This window comes from Ictalurus punctatus, chromosome 5 (genome assembly GCF_001660625.3).
Source record: "Ictalurus punctatus breed USDA103 chromosome 5, Coco_2.0, whole genome shotgun sequence".
In the NCBI taxonomy this organism is placed as follows: domain Eukaryota; kingdom Metazoa; phylum Chordata; class Actinopteri; order Siluriformes; family Ictaluridae; genus Ictalurus; species Ictalurus punctatus.
This window is the reverse complement of record NC_030420.2, coordinates 1318486-1342511: the sequence shown is the minus strand read 5'-3', so window position 1 is coordinate 1342511 and position 24026 is coordinate 1318486. Positions and strand designations below refer to the sequence as shown.

Here is a 24026-nt window from a genome sequence, read left to right as displayed (position 1 = left end):
TGAGCCAAGAGCACTAATGGTATTTATAAACCTCCACTCCACCCAAATTCCAAAAATGTCTCAAGTGTTCGTTATTGGGCGAGCCATCTGCTTTATCAGGTTTATTAATTTAAATGAAACAGAATGCAGTGAAAAACATAATAGCTTTAATTATTTTTTATTATTTCTTTCACATGTTTATTCTGTGTATAATGTATGATATACAGTGTGCATATTAGTATTATTTCTTGTTTTGCCCTATTCTTTGTATTTCTTTCAACGTTGACACGGAATTTACCACACCATTTACACACTATATTATTCTGTTCATGTGATGGATGATGTTACCTTGACATTGATAATTTACTTATTAAAAACATTTTATTGAAAATCTGGAGCAGTTGGTCTGTATATGTGTGCATATATTTATTTGTTTAGAGACATTATGTTATGAGGCAGAATCTTTGACCATCACTGTAAGTGCCCAATATTTCCAAGTCCCTATATCCCCAAGTCACTGCTTTCCTGAGTCCCTATATTCCTAATTAACCATGTTGTCAAGTCTCTATATTCTCGAGTTCATATATTACCTACACCACATACACTAGAATCCTTATAGTCCAAAGTTTTCCATATTAATGATCTTTCAAAGGCCAACTTCATTTTTACATACCAAACCTGTCACTTATCCATACATGTAGAGCAACGAAAGGATCCAGAATAAAACGATCACATTTAAAACAATCTTTAAAATCATGTTTCAAAACAAAACCATGACTTGTGCAAATGCATTTGATCACCAAGTAGTTTAAATTTCAAAATCTGATCTGATCAGACAACTACATTAAACACAGTGTTGTTTCAGAGAGGGAAAGTCCATTTCGCCTGGAGCAATTGCGCAACATGCAACTGTCCTTATTGTAATACTGCACCACGCCCTACTGTTGGAAAGGGGGTAAAGGTTAGGCAGAGCCAGTTTAGCTAGAGAGATGACCCACTAGTCCAGGAAGCAGGGCCTGTGTTAAAATGTCTGGGTGATGAAGATGTGGCACCTACAGCATCACCCAGATGAGGACGGGTTTCCAAATCCAAATATTCCCTGGGCCCTATATTCCCAAATCCATATATTCCCAGAAACTTATATTTCCAAGACCCTATATTCCCAGGGTCATATATTCCAAAATCTTGTACTCCCAAGTCACTATATTTCCGAGACCCTACATATCCCGGGCCGTATATTCTAAAATCCATATATTCCCAGGATCTTATATTTCAAAGACCCTATATTCCCTCAAATCCATATATTCCCAGGACCCTATATTTTCAAGTCCCCATATTCCCAGGACCCTATTGCCTATTCCAAATTCCCTATTTTCTTAGGTTGCCTCAACTCTGTTACTTCAATATGATGCATTATGGAAACTTATACAAGCGTTGCTACGGTCATGGTTGGGGTCATGGGTCACAAAGGTTCACATCTAACATACATCCTTTTAAATTTTAGGAACCCATGTGTTTAAAAAAAAAACAAACAAACAGAAATTCTACCAAAATACAGTATTTTACCAAATACAGTACTTATTGATGGTTCTCCTTCATTAAAGTCCTGGTGCTACAGTTTCACCTCTAATAAAAATTAATTTTGTGCGTAACAGTTAAGATAAAAATTTAATTCCCATCAAGTTGAAGGTCATCATGTTCCTCTTTATCTACGTACTGTTATGAGAAGCAGTCCTCGAGAACAAGATGAACAGAAAGAAAGACTACAATTTACGTTCTTTCACGAACACATTACGCTATATTTGATATCTTAGATGTTGTGTTCGGGGTTTTTTTTTTATTACTGGAAGTGATCCAAGTGATTCATGCTAATGAAAACTGTAACAGGATTGTGTTGTACTTGTTAAAACCTGTTGTTTTGTTTTTTTTAGATTAATAAAGGGAAAACCCTAACTGTAAGAACGTGCACATGAAAAATATATGTTAAGATCATGTAACGTTGAGTTCCCTTTGAAAGGGAACTAACTGTTCTATTAAACAAGGAAAAACATGTATTAACCGTTGTATTTAATGACTTTAATGGCGAATAACAGATTATATTGTGGATTATATTGTGGATGACTTGGAGGCTAAACCTGTTAAACATGTTGGTTAAAGACTCGAACAGTGCAACGGTTAATTATAAGAAAATGATTCACAGTCATTTAATGTAATTCATGTAATTCTCATTTTTAAAACGCCTTTTTGAGTCCAAAATGTTTAAGCATTTTACACAGAAGAGACTGCACAAGGTATTTATAATATAATTAATATAATGCTATAATGTTAATAAAATAACTACAAATGTATAAGAATGTCTTGTGTCAACTCTCTATTGTCTATTCTTCCCTTCTATTAAACAGACGCAAATCCTTTCAGACGCACCATCTTTTTTACTGAATGAGGCATATAAAATATTTCTATTATGGCACGTGAAAAAGTTTACATATACATTGTATGGTCAAAAATGGTCACACCTGACCATCACACCAATATGTGGTCCTTCCCTAAACTCCTGCCACAAACATGGAAGCAGACAGTTGTATAGAATGCGTTTGTGTGATTTCCCTTCCTCTTTCCTTTCTGTGGCCCAAAGCTGTTCCAGCACGATAATGCCCCTGTAAGGATGGAGTTGAAGAACTCGAGTGTCCTGCACAGAGCCCTGACCTCAACCGCACTGAACACCTTTGAGGTAAACTGGAACACTGACTTCAGCACCTGGTGATGTTCAACAATCAAATATGCTGTTGGTCAACCCTGAGACACCGGAACTTTAATGACGAAAAAAATAAATGACAAATAAAACAAGAACAAACAGAAACGAAACAAACACAACCAAACGAAAACACTAAAGTAAATAAGATGAAGAAGGAGAAGTAAAGTTCACTTGCAAAAATCAACTACATATCTACAGGAATCATGCAAGAGTTAGGCAAGCTGGGTGGAGATTGAGGAAAACAGGTGTGTCTGAGTTAGACGTTAATCTGAGTTAAACTTAAGAGCGTTTTCTTGCGTGATATCGGCTCGAGTTAGGAGCAGTATTATGTCCAGTAGCACAGTCTGACAGTTTTATGTAACCACAATAGTTCACGATAAAATATACATTGATCAGCCATAACATTAAGACCACTGGCAGGTGAAGTGAATAACAGTCAGTACGTCTACACGGACGACGATACTCTGATATCAACCTGATTAAGACAATACTCTGATTAAGAAACTAGCATGTAAACAGAGATCAGTGATGACCTTAATCAGACTAAAGTCATAATCAAAGTAAGCACAGATGGAATTAAGATGTGTGGAGTATTCCTGTTTTAATCACGTTATCGGTGTGTATTACAGACCTGTACACACCTTAATCACACTATCAACATCGTCTTTACACACAGCACAAAATCAGTATGTTTTCCCGCCCTCGTTTGATTGACATGATATAATTGGCCCTGATCACCGGATGTTTTTATCGGTATCGTGAAAAATTGCCTTTATCGGCGGACACATGGGTGTTTCTCGAGTTAATATCTACCAAAAGTGGTCCAAGGAAGGACCGGTGGACCGGCGACAGGGTCCTGGTCAACCACAGAGGCGTGAACTACAGAGACCCGGTATTCGGCTTTAACGTGTGTGTAACCCCACTCTGAATACGAGGAACTTTCCACACATAAACATTGATGTAACTTTCGAAATTATTGATTTGTTTGTTTTGGGTTTTTTTTTTTTTTTTTACACATTTTACACATTTATTACCATACTGGAGTCCAGATTTCAGAATCCCTAATCAGAAACTAGGGAAGGCGTCTGGAATATCACGGAGAGACATGGAGCTGGACGAAATCTTGCTCACGCTCCTCAAGACTCCATCGTTATACACCACTCTCACGCTCCCAATCTTCAGAATCTTCGTCTCGATTCTCTCCGTCTTGCAGTAGCCCTGTGTTTTAAACCTAACAATGGAGCGCATTAGCGAATCGTCCAGCGTGACCCTCTGCGTCTGCCCACTGGGCAGCTCCAGGGTTATTTTAGCTTTGCAAGTACACTGGATTTTATCGCACTTCCAGCTCATCTTGCACCCGGGACACTTGACGTTAAAGCATAAAGGTTTCCAGGAAGGAATTTTGAATCTGCAATCACTGCAGTGATACTCGGAGGTGACGTGAGCTCCAGTAATCTCACCCACGATGTCACGTGGTCCGCAGAAGTGGGTGAGAGATCGTCTGGCAGCAGAACGTCGACTTCTCCTGAACTTCTTGGATTTTTTAGGAGTCCTTAAAATACTAGGAAAGAAACAAACCAAGTCTCACCTTTTAAATACGACAGGTACATTATTATATAGTAGTACTAGTATTATTAGTAGTAGTATTAGTAGCCGAATGCTCTTTGTTTATACTTCACGTATACTCACGTTGTTGCAGAGGCGTCAACGTCAGAGGATCCATCCTGGGGGTTTTTTTGTGGCAAAAACAAAAAACAGAGTCTATAAATCACTCTGCAGAAATTCTCACTGACGTAATTCACTGACGTATATAATTGAGTATTTTCGTTTTTACCTGAGCCTGAGATTCTGGATTTCTCTCCCTGGTATCAGGTGACTTGTTATTTATTGCTGCAATTGCATAGTTGGAATATTATAAATGTTTATACAACGAGGGCCGGAAAAGTGACGTATTCACAATATTCTTTTTCTGTAAAGCGTCTTTCATATAGTAAAAATCCAACAGGAATTAATGGGCTGAGGGTTAAGTTTTAAAGTAACGCTGATTTAAAGTCCCAGGAAAGTTGACGTGGTAATCTACAGATTCTAGGAGAATTTCCCAGGACATTATTGGAAGGAAAATCCATCATTCTTACCGTAAGTGCTGTTGATCGTTACTTGTCCTACGTTACTATGGGAAAAAACTGGAAAAAAAACATGACTTCCATCCACAGCAGAAGTGTTCAGGCTCAGTGAGTTGGAAAATACATCTGTTAAAAAGATCAGAAACACATACGCACTGATTATAGGCTTTTTTTTAATGATAGAAATAATAAAGTTTTAGCATTAATATGAACACCTTCTGACCAAACATCGTACTATAAAGGGATGTACTCACTACGTATAATTTTTCAGGCAGTGCCATTTAATTTTGCAAGAGGTTTGGTATGAGGTGTGAAAGAAATTCATCTGTGTGAAAACCCGAGATGATGATTATAACGAGGCCCAGGATCGAATCCATGCGAATAAACTCATGCACCTTCATGCAGTCTTCACGGCTACTGACAACGTTCGGTCAAATATTTTATCTAATAAAACTGTATTACTCTCGACACTATGGTAAACTGATCACTTTCCCCACAGTGTTCTTTCCACCAGTGTTTCTATCAACAGATATGTTTATACTGTATATGTTTATATGCACACGTCAAGGGCGTTCATTCCAAACCAGTAGGAGCCACACCTGATTAATCAGTTGATCTTGGATTTCAGAAGATTTAGGTGTGGCTTCTGTTTGGTTAGACAGAAAACCTGCACCCACATCGGCTCTTTCCGGATCACACTGGACATCCCTGGCGTGTGTGATCATAAATAAATAAGACGCATGTCCCTTTAAAAAAAATGGTCCTTCTGAAAAGTCGAGGCAGATTTTATGGTCCAGAGAATCAGGCTTGCGTTTGGTTAAATTCGGCGGGTTTTTGGTGGAAAAAGAAAGTCAATGGGTTGATTTCGAGGGATCGTTTAAAAACAGACGTCCATCCATTCATCCTCCGTACCGTTTATCCTACATGGCCCAGGAAACTCGGGGCACAAGGCCACCCTCTTCCAAGCGGAGAGTGTTTATGAAGTTAGTGTGTGAAAGATGATTTTTATATAATTTTATTGGATTTTCCCTCCATTATCTGCTCAATTTGGTTTTGGACAAGTCCCAGCCTTGTCACGTGGCCGGGGAGGGTGGAGCAAGCACGTGCTTCCTCAAGACACGTGAAGCCTGCCAACCTCGACCTCTTGAACTGCTGCTCATGCAGCGACACTGTAGTGTCACTGTGTGTGTGTGTGTGTGTGTGTGTGTCTGAGAGAGAGAGAGAGAGAGAGAGAGAGAGAGAGAGAGAGCGAGTGAGTAGGCCCCTCCCACACAGACAGCATGGCTAATTTTATTCTCTTGGCTCCCAGAAGCAAGCAACAGATCACTTACACTCCAGATTTGCTTCCTGTGGGCGGAGTCTGTCCTGATAAGACTTTTCGGACGTCATGATTATGGACATGTGTGTTTAAGTGTGTTCAAGTGGTTTTGTTAAAAAATTTAAAGGGCACTATGAGAAACCTTTGTTTTATTATCAATCATTGTTTAAGTTATAGACACGCCCCCAACTCAGAAAGTCAGGGCTCGCAGAAAATTACGAGTTCCCCGGTTGTACGCTGGCGTGGAATTGAACTCCACTCAGGTAGTAATTACGATTTTTCTGACAGGAATTGAAGGCAGAGGATGTAAATATGAGTGATACAGGGTGACGGCAGAGCTGCGTTTTCTTACCGGATTCATTTTCATTGTGTCTCGGCTCAGAGAAGCTGTGCTCAGAAATCTCACTCTCCTGTTTCACGTTATCGGAGATGACTGGAAAAACAGAAAATGTAGTAAATCATCTCAAGTATTCGTGTCAGACGTGTGTGTGTGTGTGTGATTTACTGTAGATATATACAGTATGTGGTTGTTAAATACGTCATCTGTGACATACAGTAGAGTATGGATCACACATTTTACACGTCATGCCTGGGTTTTTTATTTTCACAAGTCATTTTCCATATTTTTTTTAGATAATATTTATTCTTACGTGTTGATTTTGCCACATCACGCACACGTTACTATTTGAGTTTCCACAATTCGTTTATTTTCATGTGATTGTTTACGATTAGTTTCTTTTCACGTGTTAGCTTGTCACAAGTGAGGCACGTGCTTTACTTATTCACAATTTTTTTTTACAGGAAAAGTTCTTTTTCAAACGTCATCACGTATCGTTCACATGATGTCTGATATGTTGACGTGATGTGCAGTTACAGGCCGTAACATCGAATTGCACCTTCACACCTTGTTATTCACATGAAATATCAGGCACTGTGTGTGTGTGAGTGTGTGTGTGTGTGTGTGTGTGTGTGTGTGTGTATATATATATATATATATATATATATATATATATATATATATATATATATATATATATATATACAAAATTAATATAATAATTAATGGTGAAGAGTTTAATGATAATTAATGTAGTTTAGATTTTCTCAAAAACAGTAAAGCAGTCTTTTTTCTTTTTTTGTGCTGCCACCTTGTGGTAAATTCTGTCAGGAAATATTGTCACGGCAATTAAAATATTAAACGAGGATTATAAAATAAAGAAATGCAAATTTTTCAGCTCTATTATTTAGATTTTACAGATTTTAATTATTTTAAACAGTAGTAAAGCTATCTTTGATGTTGTTGTTGGTGGTGGTGTTGTGCTGCCACCTTGTGCTTGAATTTTCAAATTGTGCCATGAATTTTGCACCTGTTTAATAATAATAATAAAATTAATAATAATAATAATGAATATATATGTTGGGTATGTTGAATATATATATTTTTGGATGTAATAAAACAGGTATTGAGGAAATCTCACCTCCTTGCTGGTCATTTTCTCTCTGTATGGAGTTTGATCGTCTCCTTTTTGATCGTCGTCTACAAGAAATCTTTCCCATGTCAGTCAGAATGAAAACTCTTATCAAATGAATGCACCCAGGATGCTGTGACCATCTAATAATAAAAGAAGAAAATTAAGATTACTCCAGTGGTACATCACTGCATTTAATAATTCCGAAGATTGTTTGTAAGATTGTATTATTATGCAGTAAAGAAGAAAAAAAACAAGTTTAAAAGAAAAGTTTGGCCACAAATAAAAGGTTGAGGTTTCACTTTTACCTCAAATGCTGTCCATCATCACATCACGACATGTCCGTGTCCACAGCTTGTTTCCTTAATTGAGCTAATGTAGCTATAAAGTAAAATGAATACATATATTATATACCAGTATACTATATTACCTTCTGAATCACTTATACATGAAATCCAGATTATTATTTTTTTCTGCACGATTAATAAACTATAAAACAAGTCAACTTCAAAAAACTACACTCGGTGTAAAAGTGGAAGTTAAGTACAGTTTAAAAGAACAGCAACATGAAAGGAACATAAACGATTTATTGGTAGTATTAGTATGGCAGCTCTGCTACCATTGGTGTGTGAGTGCGACACAGTGTAAAGCGCTTTGGATAAAAGCGCTATATAAGTGCAGGCCATTTAGTATTAGTAATGGTAGAAGCAGCAGTATTAGTAATAGTAATAGCAGTATTAGTAATAGTAATAGCAGTATTAGTAATGGTAGTAGCAGTATTAGTAATGGTAGAAGCAGCAGTATTAGTAATAGTAATAGCAGTATTAGTAATGGTAGTAGCAGTATTAGTAATGGTAGAAGCAGCAGTATTAGTAATAGTAATAGCAGTATTAGTAGTAGTAGTAGTAGTAGTAGTAATAGAAAAGTAAAGCAAAGCTCTCTTTTTAAAGTATACAGAAAAGATAAATATATTCTCAGTTAAATATATGATTGACAGAATTAAGTAAAAATCATTTCTATTTTTATATGAAAGAAAATCATGTTGTAGCCTCCGACTGTTTTTGTATTTGTTTGTTTGAAGTCATTATTTAACAGCGTCGTTGAGCTTCCTGTTTCAGCTTCTTCCTGTTTAAGTTCTTACGAAATTTCTTTGCAGTTTTTTGTTTAAGAACATGCACACTTACATTTTTTTTATCATTCCTAGTGTAAGATATAAATATATATATACGCAGAAGCAGGTATAAAAAATAATTTTATAGCAGATATGATTGAAATAAAAGAAACAGAATCCTGACCGCTAAACGCTTTCTCCGTCTGCCAGATTCAAATTTTGAAAAAGAGCGGGAACTATACGTCACCGCGCGCCGCTACCGGAAGTGATAGTTTTTGTTTTTTTTTATTTCAGTCATATTAATATAATGTAAATATTTTCTGCCCGTTGTACGCAAAACATTGTACACGAAACATTTTACACAAAACGTGGGTTTCATAATGGTTTTTATGTATTTTTTAAAATATTTTATGAAATATTTTATTAACCGTTATACCTCCAAATTGTGATAAGTCATTCACGTCAACAGAGCCGCCATCTTGGATAGGTTAAGATCAAGTTAGGCTCTCCGACTTGAATAGAATTTAGAGCGGCATCGAAAATGGTATTTAAGTTACACTGATACACTGCACATGACTTGGCTGTAGGAATCATTGGTTGTTGAAAAGAATAAAACAATTACTTGGTGTTTTTACATCATTCGTATATTACTGATTCCTAATACGTGGGTTAACACGTGTACAATAATTAAAAGCAGCCACAGCATCAACACAAAACATCACATCACCATGTGTAGTCATTTCTCTTTGACTTAACACTGTACTAAAAATTCTGGCATTCAGAACATATTTGTTTACGTTTTACAGGTTTTTTTTTTGTTTGTTTGTTTGTTTGTTGTTGTTTTTTTTTTGCTATAGTGTTTTCCCGATTGGCCACGTGCCGTAAAGCCACGGAATATGTTTAACACTGATTACAGCATGGTGGTTGGTGCCAGGCATCATTTCAGTTCAACCATCATATGAACATCAAACATTAAATCAGCTAGACTTAATGATTATACTACTACTGTATCTGTACTATTACACGTCCTGTATACGTAATACTACTACTAATATACTAATACTAATAATACTAATACTAATACCAATACTACTAATACTAGTACTCTTACTACTACTCATATTACTAATACTACTAGGCCTGCTACTACTACTACTACTACTAATACTACTACTACTACTACTACTAATAATAATAATAATAATAATAATAATAATAATGATGATGATGATGATGATGATGATGATGATGATAATAATCAGAACCTCATAACTGGATGAATCTTTCTCACACTCTTCAAGAGAACTTGGTTTCTTCTTTGGACCTTCTTGTTAGAAATTTGTTCTAAAAAAGGATTGTAGATACGGCATTGAATTGTGTAAATATAACACTCGCACAAATGTATTTTACCCACATTTATTTTTGTTGTTTGTATGAATTGGGGTGTATGAATTTAACGTCTTGTTTGAACATTTAAACCCGCAACAGGATGATTTTTTTATCATATAAAACATTAAATTCTCCTGTATGATGCAATGTTCAGAGCACCGGTTAAAGTGGGTAAACCTTCTCAGTGAAATCTGAAAGAATGGAACTTCCTAAAATAAACTGGACGCTGGGGGTTCTCTTTGTTTGGCATTGGCCCCTCCTATCTGAACTTACAACATGTTCTCTTCCCATTGGCTGAAGGCAGGAGGTTCAGCTCACCTGGAGTGGAGGATAGATGAGAGATAAAAGGTGAGAGGAGACGGGCTCGAAGGATGAACGTGACTGGTTTTTTGGCCCTCAGGGGAAGATTGGGATGCTTTGTGTTGATCGAGACCATTAGGGTTTGTCCAGCAGTGAAGATAGTTAGAGTGTATTTGTATAGGTAGATAAGTGTGAGGGTATTTAGGAGCGCTGGTTATATGTTCCAGGAGCGTTTGAAAAGGACCGTGTGCACAAAGAGGACTCATCACCAGAAACACAGTGAAGATAAGTGCGTGTTTTTTCTGGAGTACTGATCTACCTTTCCAGAGACCCAGGGGCGGGGTCTTGTTTCCTGGAAGCGGGGAAGTGTTTTATATTTTAACTCTCGTGCGTGTGTGTGTGTGTGTGTGTGTGTGTGTGTGAGAGAGAGAGAGAGAGAGAAAGAGAGAGAGAGAGAGAGTGAGAGAAAGCGAGTGAGTGAGACATCATGATTTCTATTGTGCCGTGTAATAACCACCAGAGGGCAGTGCGGTGCAGAGTTAGCATGTTATTTGTGTATCGACGTTTGGCCTAGTGGGGGCGTACAGAGTAAATGTTTGTTGAACTTTCTTGAATGTTTTAATGGCTATGTTTTTCTAAATAAAATTGTAAAACAAAAAAATACATAATATAGAGAGAGGTTTATTACAGTGGCATAATACGTCACATTTTCTGTTGAACCAATACTGCTCAGAACATTGTTTAGACATTTACATTTACATTTATTCACTCAGCAGACGCTTTTATTCAAAGTGACTTACAAATGAGAAAAAATACAAGCATTTTTTTTTTTTTTTATGAGTTAGTCAAGTGTTCACGGAAGAGGTGGGTCTTCAGCTGTTTTTTGAAGATGGTGAGAGATTCTGCGGTCCGGAGTAGTTATATCATACACTTTCTGTCAAACTGTCAATCAAAGTGTTGTGTGTGATAATTATGACCCTCTGTGCTTCCCTGACTGGCAGGTCTGTAGGGGTGGTGAGGGGGGTAACCCTATGGAGTTTATCAGCTGGTCAATCTGGCTCCTTTGTGTCTGGGGGGTTGTGGAGAGCTGTGTGTTGGGGGGGAATAGTCCCCCTCCCAACAAAAGGTGTTTATGTTAATGAGTTTGGTTTTAGATGGGGTGAAATACGTCTGAAAAGAAATAATGTTTTTGATATGGGGATGTGTTTGTGTTACTTTGTGGCGTTATTTCGTTTGTGTAAACACCGTCAGGTCCTCTCTCATTTCAACAGATCCTCTTGTTGGTGAATACACAGCATTCCTCTAGGGGTATAAGGATTTCTCGGAGCAGACATCGTAATAGAAAGTTGCAGAGACTCTTCTGTGTTTTAACTACAACTTTTTAACCATTATTTAAGCACTGAGATGCACGACTCTCTCCTTAATTAGTTAACATATACACATTTGTAAGCATTCTGGTCAGCAAAACCCCCAGAAATCACATGTCTCTCTCACACACAGACAGACAACTGCCAGGAAAGATCACACATTCAGATCAAACAGTGTTACAGAGGGCCTAAACGTACATGACTTGACTGTCAGTCAGTGTGGACATGGGATCTCAAAGCATAGACATCATATGTATTTAACGGCAGTTCTGTGTAAGTATCCTCGTCGGCGAACCATTTTCCAAAATGTTTACAGTTGAAACAAAACGCACGATTCTTTTAAACAGCACTTTTAAACGTTTTACCTCCTAAAGGTTTATGTTTAGAATGTATGTAAAAACATTTTTTACATTTCTTTAGCCACATCGGTGGTTTATCCGTTTCAGGGGTTTTTATTTCAGTAAATGTTTATTCAAAGACACGCCGTTCTCCCAAACACGTAATCAACAGTTGTTTTCATTTATTTCACAAGCAAACATTCTGCTCATATATGTTCGCATTCAACCATCATGCTTTTTATAACAATGTTTTTACACAAACAAAATAACCCACACAGTAACAAAAACACACGCCCATATTAAACATTGACAATCTTTCAAACATATTTCACCTAAACCATGCTTAAGCTTCATAATAAAACAATACCACAAAAGTAAGTTCAGAAACAAACATTCTCTTATACCACAAAAAGGTTTACATTTGTGTGTGATTAATTCTGGGAGAAACACTTTTCATTAACATAAACACATTTGTTGGGGGAGATCCCCCACAATACACAAAACACACACACCCAGGAATGGAAGGACACAACCCAGACATACAGGTGCCAAAATGACCCACTGATACAGTGGATAGGGTTTTAAATATTATTTTTAAACAGCTCTTTTAATCATTTTTACATCCTAAAGGTTTGTGTTTAGAATGTATGTAATACAAACGATTCTTTTAAACAGATTCTTGTTGTTTTAAAAAAAAAAAAAAAAAAAAAAAAGACGCTTTAACGACTAAACTTTTTATTCAAAGGTAAACCGGGATCCGTAAAAACATAATCAACAATTCTTTTCATTTATTTCACAAAACAAATATTCTACTCATATATGTACACATTCAAGCATCATGCTTTTCTAACAAAGAACAAAGTAACACAAACACATGTCCATATTAAAAACATTATTTCTTTTCAGACATATTTCACCCCACCAAAAACCAAACTCATTAACATAAACACCTTTTGTTGGCAGGGGGGCTACTCCCCCCAACACACACCTCCCCACAACCCCCCAGACACAAAGGAGCCAGATTGACCAGCTGATGAACTCCATAGGGTTACCCTCCTCACCACCCCTACAGACCTGCCAGTCAGGGAAGCACAGAGGGTCATAAATTATCACACACAACACTTTGATTGACAGTTTGACAGAAAGTGTATGATATAACTACTGTCCGGATTGAGGTTGGAAGTGCAATCCACCACTGAGGAACAGTTAGTGTGACGGTTCTGGAAAGGGACCTCGCGCCATGCTGAGTGGGAACTACTAAACGTCGGTCGCTAATTGATCGCAGATTGCGTGAGGGAACGTAGGCCTTCAGGAGAGAGTTGAGGTAGGAGGGTGTTGTTCCAGACAGGGGAGAAATGATTAAAAAATATATTGTGGATGTGTTAGTTTCAAGTCTATAGTGTCCAAGTGAAGCTATCCAGTGATCACGGAGCATATCCCAGGAACACTGTGTGAGGTCCAGTCCATCACTGTTTCTATGGCACTGTCAGATGAAGTGTGCTGAAACAAACGGATAGATATTAGTGAGTGAATTTAGTATGAAAGTCTGTGACCAATTCTTTCTAAATCTCACCATCTTACCTTGAGCCTGAAGTTCAGGTTCAGTTGTTCACTGATGCTCATGAAGTTCTTTCTCACTGTAAAAGAAGAGATGGAACATTATAGGCTACACATTATACATGTTTAGCTGGAACAATGGCAGTTTTTAGACATCACAGTATCTGTTTAAATCATCCCAGTAGACCGTATACAACAATGACCGACAGTAGTGTGCCTACAGACATACTATAGATGTTCTGTTGGGGAGTGAACATGTACAACTATACTACCGGGCTCAGAGGATCATAGTCGGCACATCTTCACTTTAATAGTGTAGCACAACACATGCAGAAACACCATGCAATTTCAGAAGCCCCTGAATAAAACACAACATGCCAGGGTCACCCCTGTTACCCACTGCTGCAGTGAAACTATAAACAATAATGCAACAAGCTATAATATGCTATTCCACTTCCCATACTTCTGATCTTATTCTTTGACTATCTGCAGCTCATGGCCACGGGTCACGAATGTAGATTGACTTGTAAACAAAGAGCTTTGTGCACAAACTGAGATCCTGGATCACTACCACAGATTGGTACAGAAACTGTAATACTGCTGCTGCTAGAACACTGCTACCTCAATCCCTCCATAATGGACACCTCTCCAACATCGGCTGTGTCTTAATATCCTGTCCATGGAAATCGCAAACACAAGTGAAGACAGGTTGTGACCAATCACACAGTGACTGCAGCTCGTTCCGCACCAATTTCCTAAAGCTAGTGTCCATTGCACAGTTAATCCATCTGAGACTGTTCATCACATGACTGCCACCCAACAGGCTGGCTTACATGGGTGGCCCTGTTACCAGACATTTGCCTACACACACCACCCTCTGGCCTGGCCTCAGGAGCTAATTTTAGCATTTTTGGTATCCCTACTAACCTGAAATAGTTGATAGTCAGTGTTCCTGTACAGTTGTGAAAAACTGGAGAACAAACAGTGCTTCCATCAAAAGCACAAATGTTTATCCTCAGACCGGAGGGGGGATAAGATGACAACCTCCTCAATGGTACGATCACCTGGAAAACACACACACAAATCAGGGAAGATGAGCTTTTTATAGCAACAGTGCAGTTTAACCAGCAGCATGCTTCATTGCTGATTTCAACATGCTCATATTCACCTCATTCAACTAGTGCTAGAACTATAGAAAGAAAGATTTCCATCCGTTCACCTTCACTCAAGTTAAAATACGTGTCAGTATCAGTCCAGTTTTATTCACAATATAAATGAAGTAATCACATTCATCGGCACTGACACTGTGTTAAAGTCTGTTCTACATTCCTTATAAATCTTACCTGAGCGTGAGGCTCAGTTTTTGCGTCACCGATGTTCGTGAATTTCGTTATCACTGTAAATGAAAGGATGGAGCAATTTACACATTATTCACCAATTTACACACTATTCACATTCATTATTACACATAAGGTCATTGAATTGAATGAATATATATATATATATATATATATATATATATGTTGAAGCCTTTTTTCATGTCTTATCTCCCACCCCACTATTAACCCTCATTCTTACCGAAATAGTTGATTATCAGTGTTCCTGTGCTGTTGTAGGTCACTGGAGCAAAAACATTGCTTCCTTCAACAGCTGAAATATCAATCCTCCGATCAGGAGCAATCATCTGAAAAAGAGAGAACAGCACAAATCATGGAGTTTATTTATTCACTAATTCACCAGGAGACAGAATCCTACCATTTACTGCACTGATCTGTTACTATATTCAGCTCAGTATCAGTTTTACTCAGAATATAAACGAAGTAATCACGATCATTAGCACTGACACTGTATTAAAGTCTGTTCTGCAGTGCGTGGGAATCTTACCTGAGCCTGAGCTTCATATGTTTCCTCCCCGACGTTCAGGATTTTCTTCATCACTGTAAATGAAGAGATGGAATTGCTCATTTACTAAACATTAAATAATTCATTTTAATTTTCATTTTAGGTCTTTCCAGTGCAATAAGCAATATAGTTCTTTACACTTTCTGTGATGCAGCAATAGGCCTATTATTATTATTATTATTATTATTATTATTATTATTATAACATCTGCACATTTTCGTTAACGCAGTGATCAGATGTATATGTTTTAACACTGTTTTCTTAAAATTAAACACATTTGACCTGTTTTCAAATTTCTTATTTTTAACTGAAATCGAAAGAAACAATAAATTAACACGCCCTTTTATTTTTTTATTTTTTATTTTTTACATTTTCCGAAACTTGCTACACGGATTCCCGCCAAAATATCTCCCGTATTATAACACTATAATAGTAGTTGAAATATAATAATAATAATAATAATAATAATAATAATAATATCTTATTAATAACATTAATACTAAATTCATAATATACAAATACATAAGTTATTTAAACTTCAACAATTAATAAAAATGCTTAATAAATAATACTAGGTTATTGAAATATTTTGTAATTGCTTTGGGGTTTTTTTTTTTTTATCTGGATTGTTAAATTGGTAAAATTCGATATTCAATTGACCAACATTGTTACTGTTTGTAATAAACCATTAAACTAGTCACTGAATGCAAATAATATTTAAACAAGATCTTTCATATGATACTGACCGATTCAGAGATTCTGAATTGTAATTCCTTTCCAATTCTACAGTAAAGTGCACGTATTGATCTTAATTACGTATTGATCTTAATTACGTATTGATCTTAATTAAAAGGCGTGGAGGTAGAGATGGGCAGGTTACATGTGCAGAATAACAGATAACAAACCCCGACTTACCCTTATTCTTTCCGACGTAGTTAATAGTCACGCTTCCTCTGATACTGTCGAACACTGGGGCACACACACGACTTCTTTCAACGGCTGAAATGATGATTTTCAGACCCAGTCCAGTATTCAGAAATGCAGACCCAAAACGGAAAGGAGCCGCCAGCATTCTTCTCTGCTGCCTTCCGACACTCATCCTTATACCGCCGAACACACCGCATCCTGTTAGAGCCAAATATCACATTGTGATTCTTCAGTCCAGAGCACCTGCTGACATTGTTCTGCAGGTGGGTGTACCAGGGTTCCACTGGTTTCCAGTGGTGTATTGTTTATGCTCACAGTGGGGGTTCACGCCCTTCATCCATGGGCAATCACTCCTTTTTTTTTTCTTTTTTGTGTGTGTGTGTGTGTGTGTGTGTGTGTGTGTGTGTATAGCAAGTTCTCATTTAAAATGTTCCTGAGACTACCTTTTCGCTAAAAGGACCGTTATCTTTACAAAGTATCGTTATCATCGCCACAGCCTGTTTGTTATTGCTACCCGGTGCCGTAATCTATCTAAAACAGGAGAATCTCCATGAGCTCAGCCTGCGTGTTTATTGGAAATAGCCGTTAAACGTGAAGACCGTGAAGTGGATTCAGTCTTCAAAGTGTTCAACTTTTTGAGTTAGCCTACACGCACAAAATAAACAGTCACAATAATAAAAATGAAAACGCGGGAAAGTCGAACCGCACATCATGGAGATTAATATAGCCTAAAATGCCGACAGTAGCGCATTACAGATTTACAGCCCAAAGACTTCTGAATTTCAGGACCGCAAACGGTTCAGAACCGAACGTTCTACTTAAGATTCAGAACCATAAATACTTCATTAACTGAAACAGAGTACACAAACGACCGTTAGATCCTTACCTCTGTCCTGTGCGGAGAGAGCCCTGTCCTGTACACTCCGACCAGCAGAAGCGCCTATTGTTTTATCACGACAGTGGCGGTGTAGGGCGTGTCAAGGTTCAAGAATCTTTACACTAACTGTTCCTCATTGGTGGATAGAATTTCCAGGTGAATCTCTCACCATCTTCAAAAAAACAGGTAAAGACCCACCACTTCCGTGAAGACCTAACCAACTCATTAAAATAAATAAATAAATAAATAGATAGATAGATAGATAGATAGATAGATAGATAGATCGATAGATCGATAGCACTTATACCTTTACTCTGCGCACTTTGCTTCTTCTGGAATTCAATTAACGGATCTTGTACAGTTGCACTACTTGTATTGTTCTCCGCTTGACATATCGCTTTGCTTGTATTTCCTCAATTGTAAGTCGATTTGGATAAAAGCGTACAGCCGAAGGCGTAACCATGGTAACCACCACCCCTAGTTTATATTTACATAACATTTACATTCATGTAGCAGACTTTATTTTTTCAATATCATTAATTAGTTGTTCATTAGTCAAGCTTTTTAATATATTGGTACATTGTGCTTTGGATGATGCTAATTCTTTTTCTTTTCTTCAATTCAAAGAGCCATGACAAGTTCACCATATCGGCTGATATCATCCATCTGCATTGTAACCTAATCAAGATCAGATGCCTTTCTCTTGCAAAGTGTCATTAGTCCTCAGTGACTATTCCTGAGTTGTCAGATTGCTATAAGGAACACAAGGAACACTTGCAAATTTTAGATTCTATTGTGGATTTCTTCACTGTCCATCTGCAACCCCAATTCCACAAAAGTTGGGACGCTGGGTAAAATGTAAATATACACAGAACGCAATGACTCGAAAACCTGTACGTTATTCACAATAGAACATAGAAAACATATCAAATGATTAAACTGAGGAAACGGACCCCTTTAAGGAAAAAATAAGGTCATTTTGAATTCGATGGCCGCAACACGTCTGAAAAAAGTTGGGATGGGGGACAACAAAAGTCTACAAAAGTAAGCGTTAGTATAAAGAAACAGCTGGAGGTTAATTGGCAGCAGGTCAGTAAGATGATTGGGTATAATAATAAAAATATCTTAGAGAGGCGGAGTCTCTCAGAAGTAAAGATGGGCAGAGGTTCTCCAATATGAGATTAAACTGCTTCTACAATCTGTGGACCAATTTCAGAATAATGTTCCTCAATGTAAAATGATCTCATCATCTACAGAACATAATATCATCAAAATATTCAGAGAATCTGGAGAAATCTCTGTGCGTGAGGGATTGGGGTGAAAATCAATACTGCATGCCCGTGATCAGGCAGCACTGCATTAAAAACAGGCCTGATTCTGTAATGGAAATCATTGCATGGGCTCAGAAACATGTCCAGAACTCACTGTTTGTGAACACAGTTTGCCGAGCTGTCCACAAACGCTGGTTAAAGTTGTATCATGCAGAGAAGAAGCTATATGTGAACATGATCCAGAAACACCGCCATCTTCTCTGGGCCCATCCTGCTTTTTATCAGCACTCAGTTTATCAGATCTCAGTTTAAAAGTCTGCATCTTTGATGGTATAGGCTGCATTTGTTGAAAATGGAATGGGCAGCTTGCACTTGAGAGACTTCTGTAAGTCAGCAATTATCCAAGTTTAGTTTTAATGAGATCTTTGTAGGTGGGCATTCAACTGGGTTGCTTGTACTCCATTTCTGATCTTTTTAAATCTGTTAGATTGTGTTAACCTTGCACGGCTTATTGTTAACCCAACTTGTCTGAATATCAAACACCCTGACAAGTCAGACACACAACTGCATGCACACGACTTTGTAATCTCTAACCACAGAGTGATCTCTGAGTGAAGCCACGGTTCCTTTTTTTAGAACGATGACTTGAAACGAGCATTTTTCATACCTGGGACAGCTGACAACAGCAACTATATGTATTGTTAATGCAGGACGTCTCAGGAAACAGGTTTAACTCTTTTGGTTGGGTCCAAATGTATTTTATTGGCATTCTGAAATATTTATCGTCTAAACTATAAAAGGAAATAAAGCCTTACATTTCAATATGTATCAACCTTTTAAAAAGAGTTAAATCAATCTCTATGGAAGTTTTCACAAATCCAGTTTTAACTGTAAACAATGTTTATTTATGATATTAATAGACAGTGTTTCATGAATATGCCCTCACAAGTACTTTTACTTTTTTTTGCAAGCTGTTGACTAAGGAACTAAAATAAGGGTTAAGACATTACATTTACATTTAATATTTTTATGTACAAAACGTCGGTCGCTAATTGATCGCAGATTGCGTGAGGGAATGTAGGCCTTCAGGAGAGAGTTGAGGTAGGAGGGTGTTGTTCCAGACAGGGGAGAAATGATTAAAAAATATATTGTGGATGTGTTAGTTTCAAGTCTATAGTGTCCAAGTGAAGCTATCCAGTGATCACGGAGCATATCCCAGGAACACTGTGTGAGGTCCAGTCCATCACTGTTTCTATGGCACTGTCAGATGAAGTGTGCTGAAACAAACGGATAGATATTAGTGAGTGAATTTAGTATGAAAGTCTGTGACCAATTCTTTCTAAATCTCACCATCTTACCTTGAGCCTGGAGTTCAGGTTCAGTTGTTCACTGATGCTCATGAAGTTCTTTCTCACTGTAAAAGAAGAGATGGAACATTATAGGCTACACATTATACATGTTTAGCTGGAACAATGGCAGTTTTTAGACATCACAGTATCTGTTTAAATCATCCCAGTAGACCGTATACAACAATGACCGACAGTAGTGTGCCTACAGATATACTATAGATGTTCTGTTGGGGAGTGAACATGTACATCTATACTACCGGGCTCAGAGGATCATAGTCGGCACATCTTCACTTTAATAGTGTAGCACAACACCTGCAGAAACACCATGCAATTTCAGAAGCCCCTGAATAAAACACAACATGCCAGGGTCACCCCTGTTACCCACTGCTGCAGTGAAACTATAAACAATAATGCAACAAGCTATAATATGCTATTCCACTTCCCATACTTCTGATCTTATTCTTTGACTATCTGCAGCTCATGGCCACGGGTCACGAATGTAGATTGACTTGTAAACAAAGAGCTTTGTCCACAAACTGAGATCCTGGATCACTACCACAGATTGGTACAGAAACTGTAATAATGCTGCTGCTAGAACACCGCTACCTCAATCCCTCCATAATGGACACCTCTCCAACATCGGCTGTGTCTTAATATCCTGTCCATGGAAATCGCAAGCACAAGTGAAGACAGGTTGTGACCAATCACACAGTGACTGCAGCTCGTTCCGCACCAATTTCCTAAAGCTAGTGTCCATTGCACAGCTAATCCATCTCAGACTGTTTATCACATGACTGCCACCCCTAGCCTGGCTTACATGGGTGGCCCTGTTACCAGACATTTGCCTACACACACCACCCTCTGGCCTGGCTCCAGGAGCTAATTTTAGCATTTTTGGTATCCCTACTAACCTGAAATAGTTGATAGTCAGTGTTCCTGTACAGTTGTGAAAAACTGGAGAACAAACAGTGCTTCCATCAAAAGCACAAATGTTTATTCTCAGACGAGAGGGGGGATAAGATGACAACCTCCTCAATGGTACGATCACCTGGAAAACACACACACAAATCAGGGAAGATGAGCTTTTTATAGCAACAGTGCAGTTTAACCAGCAGCATGCTTCATTGCTGATTTCAACATGCTCATATTCACCTCATTCAACTAGTGCTAGAACTATAGAAAGAAAGATTTCCATCCGTTCACCTTCACTCAAGTTAAAATACGTGTCAGTATCAGTCCAGTTTTATTCACAATATAAATGAAGTAATCACATTCATCGGCACTGACACTGTATTAAAGTCTGTTCTACATTCCTTATAAATCTTACCTGAGCGTGAGGTTCAGTTTTTGCGTCACCGATGTTCGTGAATTTCGTTATCACTGTAAATGAAAGGATGGAGCAATTTACAGATTTTTCACCAATTTACACACTATTCACATTCATTATTACACATAAGGTCATTGAATTGAATGAATATATATATATATATATGTTGAAGCCATTTTTCATGTCTTATCTCCCACCCCACTATTAACCCTCATTCTTACCGAAATAGTTGATTATCAGTGTTCCTGTGCTGTTGTAGGTCACTGGAGCAAAAACATTGCTTCCTTCAACAGCTGAAATATCAATCCTCCGATCAGGAGCAATCATCTGAAAAAGAGAGAACAGCACAAATCATGGAGTTTATTTATTCACTAATTCACCAGGAGACAGAATCCTACCATTTACTGCACTGATCGGTTACTATATTCAGCTCAGTATCAGTTTTACTCAGAATATAAACGAAGTAATCACGTTCATTAGCACTGACACTGTATTAAAGTCTGTTCTGCAGTGCGTGGGAATCTTACCTGAGCCTGAGCTTCATATGTTTCCTCCCCGACATTCAGGATTTTCTTCATCACTGTAAATGAAGAGATGGAGTTGCTCATTTACTAAACATTAAATATGAGTTCATTTTAATTTTCATTTTAGATCTTTCCAGTGCAATAAGCAATATAGTTCTTTACACTTTCTGTGATGCAGCAATAGGCCTATTATTATTATTATTATTATTATTATTATTATTATTATTATAACATCTGCACATTTTCGTTAATGCAGTGATCAGATGTATATGTTTTAACACTTTTTTTCTTAAAATTAAACACATTTGACCTGTTTTCAAATTTCTTATTTTTAACTGAAATCGAAAGAACGAAAAACAACTTATTTTAGTTTATTTTTTGTTTGGGATTTGTAAATAAACAATAAATTAACAAGCCTTTTAAAAAAAAAAAAACATTTTCCGAAACTTACTACTTAATTTAATTTAAAAAGAACGAATGATACACGGATTCCAGCCAAAATATCTCCCCTATTATAACACTATAATAGTAGTTAAAATATAATAATAACAACAACAACAACAACAACAACAACAATAATAATAATAATAATAATAATAATAATAATAATATCTTATTAATAACATTAATAATAAATAAATACAATCAACAATTAATAAAATGCTTAATAAATAATACTAGGTTATTGAAATATTTTATAATTGTTTTGGGGTTTTTATATCTGGATTGTTAAATTGGTAAAATTCGATATTCAATTGACAAACATTGTTACTGTTTGTAATAAACCATTAAACTAGTCACTGGATGCAAATAATATTTAAACAAGATCTTTCATATGATACTGACCGATTCAGAGATTCTGAATTGTAATTCCTTTCCAATTCTACAGTAAAGTGCACGTATTGATCTTAATTACGTATTGATCTCAATTACGTATTGATCTTAATTAAAAGGCGTGGAGGTAGAGATGGGCAGGTTACATGTGCAGAATAACAGATAACAAACCCCTACTTACCCTTATTCTTGCCGACGTAGTTAATAGTCACGCTTCCTCTGATACTGTCGAACACTGGGGCACATACACGACTTCTTTCAACGGCTGAAATGATGATTTTCAGACCCAGTCCAGACGCGTATTCAGAAATGCAAGTTGCTCCCGCTCCCGCTAGGTAAGCTAGCGTGGTACCTTGCATGGCAGCTCCTGCTACCACTGGTGTGTAGTGTGTGTGTGTGTGAATGGGTGAATGAGACACAGTGTGTAAAGCGCGGATAAAAAAAGCATGAAGGCGCGGACCTACTCGCACGGCTCTCAGAAGCTCTGCGTAATAACCTGGCCAAACTAACAGCATCTGAAAGGAATGAAATTTTAAGTAAGTAAAAACAGACGAGACTCATCTAACCGGTTTCCAGACACCTCTCCTCTTTCTCTAACAGCATCTCCACTGCTAAAGCCACATAGCCTATACTACCAAAAGAAGATTGGCAGTTCTCCCAACAAGCGCACTCTCTTCAAAACCCTTTCTTCTCCTCTGTCCCCCTCCTGCCCCTTCCCCTACCTCTCTCACGGAAGATGACTTTTCCAACAAGGTTCCATATTATCAGAAACCGGTTTTCAACCCCAGGCACTTATAGACCACTCCTCGTCCATGTAACAGGTCTCCTACTTTCCCCTCTCAGAGACTGATGTCTCAAAACTCCTCCTCTCAGACGTCACACAACCTGTTCTCTTGACCCGACCCCTTCTCACCTTCTTCAGTCCATCTCTCCCATTTCCTTTTATTTATTTAGCGGATGTGTTAAAAATGTGTGTGAGTCCAGGTAATAGCTGTATTGCTCCCCGCTTGATATATCTTGCTTTGCTTGTATATCCTCATTTGTAAGTCACTTTGAATAAAAAAATACACGCATTTTTTGAAAGCTGTTGACTAAGGAACTAAAATAAGGGATAAGATGCAAAATATGTACTGTGAAACAATTCACAAATCATCATTCTCTATTTGATCCTTGTGTGAGCCAAATGATCAGAGTTTTTACTTTTCATAAGTTTATTTATCCACTGCCGCAGCCATGCCATGGGAGTAGAGCTGTAAGACAATTCAGGCTCTATCTGAATGAGAATCTGATCTGCAAGAACTCAGACTGC

At 37.5% G+C, this 24026-nt stretch overlaps 2 protein-coding genes across 2 annotated transcripts; both read right to left on the bottom strand.

The window, feature by feature from the left end:
- Nucleotides 1-2391: 2391 nt before the first annotated feature.
- On the bottom strand, nt 2392-8986 carry LOC108265832 (uncharacterized). Its single transcript, XM_017468573.3, has 8 exons — nt 8940-8986; nt 7953-8025; nt 7654-7787; nt 6528-6608; nt 4870-4983; nt 4569-4624; nt 4424-4458; nt 2392-4295 (listed from the first exon to the last, which is right to left on the bottom strand). Exons 3-8 carry the CDS (start codon nt 7730-7732, stop codon nt 3800-3802), a joined length of 861 nt encoding a protein of 286 aa, XP_017324062.1. The 5' UTR covers nt 7733-7787; nt 7953-8025; nt 8940-8986; the 3' UTR covers nt 2392-3799.
- A 5359-nt stretch (nt 8987-14345) lies between these two features.
- On the bottom strand, nt 14346-16797 carry LOC108265261 (uncharacterized). The gene is made up of 5 exons (XM_053680574.1): nt 16524-16797; nt 15591-15643; nt 15285-15390; nt 15050-15102; nt 14346-14770 (listed from the first exon to the last, which is right to left on the bottom strand). The coding sequence occupies exons 1-5, from the start codon at nt 16705-16707 to the stop codon at nt 14486-14488; spliced, it is 681 nt and encodes a 226-aa protein (XP_053536549.1). The 5' UTR covers nt 16708-16797; the 3' UTR covers nt 14346-14485.
- Between the last annotated feature and the right edge of the window lie 7229 nt (nt 16798-24026).

Excerpts from the sequence above, each read along its gene's own strand:
- LOC108265832 (XM_017468573.3), bottom strand. The coding sequence starts at position 7,732 with ATGGGAAAGATTTCTTGTAGACGACGATCAAAAAGGAGACGATCAAAC. Across the intron at positions 6,609-7,653 it reads AGAAAATGACCAGCAAGGAG|TCATCTCCGATAACGTGAAA; the intron begins GTGAGATTTCCT and ends CTGTTTTTCCAG. Across the intron at positions 4,625-4,869 it reads AACGATCAACAGCACTTACG|CAATAAATAACAAGTCACCT; the intron begins GTAAGAATGATG and ends ATGCAATTGCAG.
- LOC108265261 (XM_053680574.1), bottom strand. The coding sequence starts at position 16,707 with ATGAGTGTCGGAAGGCAGCAGAGAAGAATGCTGGCGGCTCCTTTCCGT. Across the intron at positions 15,391-15,590 it reads CATATGAAGCTCAGGCTCAG|ATGATTGCTCCTGATCGGAG; the intron begins GTAAGATTCCCA and ends TCTCTTTTTCAG. Across the intron at positions 15,103-15,284 it reads ACTGATAATCAACTATTTCG|TGATAACGAAATTCACGAAC; the intron begins GTAAGAATGAGG and ends TTTCATTTACAG.